The sequence below is a fragment of the Petaurus breviceps genome, unplaced genomic scaffold, assembly GCF_028583685.1.
Source record: "Petaurus breviceps papuanus isolate PSGF00001 unplaced genomic scaffold, PetGlider_PUasm1.0 38, whole genome shotgun sequence".
NCBI lineage: Eukaryota > Metazoa > Chordata > Mammalia > Diprotodontia > Petauridae > Petaurus > Petaurus breviceps.
In genome coordinates, this window is record NW_027186304.1 from 101,633,395 (window position 1) to 101,636,137 (window position 2,743).

General features: G+C 36.8%; 1 protein-coding gene across 1 annotated transcript in view; it reads left to right on the forward strand.

Moving 5' to 3' along the window:
- Window positions 1-2,743, forward strand: part of CA13 (carbonic anhydrase 13) — a 49,353-nt gene that overhangs the window by 13,042 nt on the left and 33,568 nt on the right. Inside the window, exon 3 of the mRNA XM_069100204.1 lies at window positions 2,103-2,221. Coding sequence (XP_068956305.1) covers window positions 2,103-2,221 — 119 coding nt within the window. The remainder of the gene's footprint in view (window positions 1-2,102; window positions 2,222-2,743) is intronic.

The following is a 2,743-nucleotide window of genomic DNA, read 5'->3' on the forward strand; positions in this document are numbered from 1 at the left end:
TATATATATATATATATATATATATATATATATATATATATATATATGTATCACCTCCTTTGTGGATTATAAGCTCCTTGAGGACAACCTAGGACAATGCCTTAGGTTCAGTAAATATTGGTCGAATGAATCATGGTGGCTTTTCTTAATTTTTTTAATCTCATAACTGCCTTTCTATGGCTTTATTTTATTATTTCTTATAGCCAGATATTAGGAAACTCAAATCTTACTCTTCTTTTCTTTTCTTTTCTTTATTCTGGAGGACAACGGTACATTAGAATCATGTTTGTCATAGCTGCCGTCTTGCTGATCGCAGCACCACATTACATATCTGGGCAAGAACACTCAAATCCAAGGCCCAATCACTTGACCTTAGTTCTGTAATCAAGTGGTGCACATCCTGCCTCAAGCCCAGATTCTGAACTTGACTTACTGTAGGAATGTGTTTTTGTTCTACCACTTTTCCACTCTCCTGGACCAGCTTGTCCTCTCCTTTTTTCAAGGTTCATTCCACAATTATTATTTAAACTCTGTAATCTGCTTTTTATCTGCCCAGTGAATGGCTTTATGGTTCACCTCAGGTCTCATTATGCAGCAGAAAGAAGCAAAGAGACAATATCACTGTTGATTGCTTTCCGTGAAGCATTTCATTGCCTCTTAGTAATTGACAGCTTCACTTTGCAAAGCACTCTACTTAGACTGATTTCAGTTAGGAAAATGTGCCTTTTAAATCAATTGTCCTACACCTGGCCTTCAAAAGTACTTTTTTAAAAGTTCCAGAAGCATACTCAGATTTTTATCATAAATTTGCATTGTAGAAACTGTCTCTAAGAGAGTGAGAGAGGATAGAGTCCTCTTTTCTAATATATAAGGTTAAAAGCTATTTACTTTCAGGGTTTCTTTTGTCTGCCACTACTGAGAAGGCGCTGGGAGATTGATGTCTTTTCTATTGTAAAGACATCTGAGGGAATGAATCCAAAAGGAGCCCTTGCCACTTGGCCTCTTTTCAATGCTGTGCTTAAATATTCTCAAACGGTGATCTGTAAGTATGAGCTCTTTTAATTGATAGGAGTTTTTAAGGTCAATACTTTGTTAGTCAAAAATATTAAGCTTGAAACACAGAGTCCTTTTGAGTGAGGGAAAAGTGACTTAAAACAAGTAAAACTGTATAGCAGTAATTGTGCATTCCTGCCTTCCCACATGAAGCAAAAAGATTTTAGAAAATGACTCGGGCAAAAAATAAAATTTCTGCTCTTTGGTTCTTCTTTCTGCTAGTATACAATTAAACCTGATACCTCTGTTAACACTTTTCCATTATCACATAGGGCAGATTGTATTTGATTCCTCATGAAATCCTGTTTATACTCTAAGAGGAGGATGGTTTTAGTTGAATTTTGTCACCTTTCTCTCTCACAGACTGATACAACTGGTTTTTGACAGGGGCTCAATAGTGTTTATGGTACTTCCATCTCTTCTATCTTCACTACTCCCATTTCCTTTTAAGTCTGCTCAAGATAAAGGAATTGTGATGGGTTCAATTAAGACTGCCTTTCGCCTTTGAAGCTTTTGTATATCTCCTTTGTATACATCTTATTACCCTGGCTTTAGCATCTATAAAATGTGAAGGTTAAATTAGATGACAGTGTTCTTTTAGGGTCCTGAAGTTGTCTGGTTCTGTGTCTGTTCCCCAAGAGCACCAAATAACACCTAATACCAAGTTAATTTTTTTAAAGAGTGAATTTTGCCATGACTGTATAGCTTTCTTACTGATGTGTTTCCATTAGAATATTAGATGGAAGAAGAAATGCTTTGGAAGGCATCCATCTCAATGAGAGAGGAGAGATCTAACCTAGCATTGTTTTTAAAGAGGATTAAACCAAAGTTCAGAGAACATGACAGTTCAGGCTAGAGAATTCCTGATTTCTGATTCTGATTTTTAATTCCTCTTCCCATTTTGGCTTCCATTTTATTTAAACAGGGAAAACGTTCCTTTTTGTTCTCTAAAAAGTTATTGTGTGGGCTCCATAGCTTTTTAAATTGTTGATCTTCAAGATTGCAAAAAGCTGTTTCTTGTTAACAATTTAAATTTTTTTGGTTTTTAGTTCTGAGAGGAGGTCCCCTCACTGGAACCTACAGGCTACGACAATTTCACCTTCATTGGGGCTCTACTGACGATCAGGGCTCTGAGCATACAGTAGATGGAATGAAATATGCAGCAGAGGTAAGATACCTGAGTATATATTCAGGGCTGAATATGGAGAGAGTATCTACCTGATGTATTCAGGGCTAAATATAGAGAAGGTATTTACCTATTTGGTATGACTGAGGTATAACTAAGAAGAGACTTCTTGCCCAACCTAGGTGCCACAATGCCTTAAATAAGGTTAGATAGGATCTCTCTAGGAGCTTACAGGCATAAAAATTGGCAAGAAGAAGACAAAATTATTCCTATTTTTAGAGGACATAATGCTTTAGAAAACTCTGGAGAATAAATTATGATTAATAGCTTCAGTAAAGAAGCAGGATACAAAAATAAGTGTACAAAAATCATTGGCATCACTACCGTGTTTCCCCGATAATAAGACCTATCCCGAAAATAAGCCCTCCCCTTACTGTGTAAGATTCCTCTAAAAATAAGCCCTCCCCCAAAAATAAGCCCTATTGAGATTGCTACTGTAGTGAAGGTGATCCCCTGCGCTACATGCTACATTACGGTACCCTCTGTATGCACCGATCACCCCCC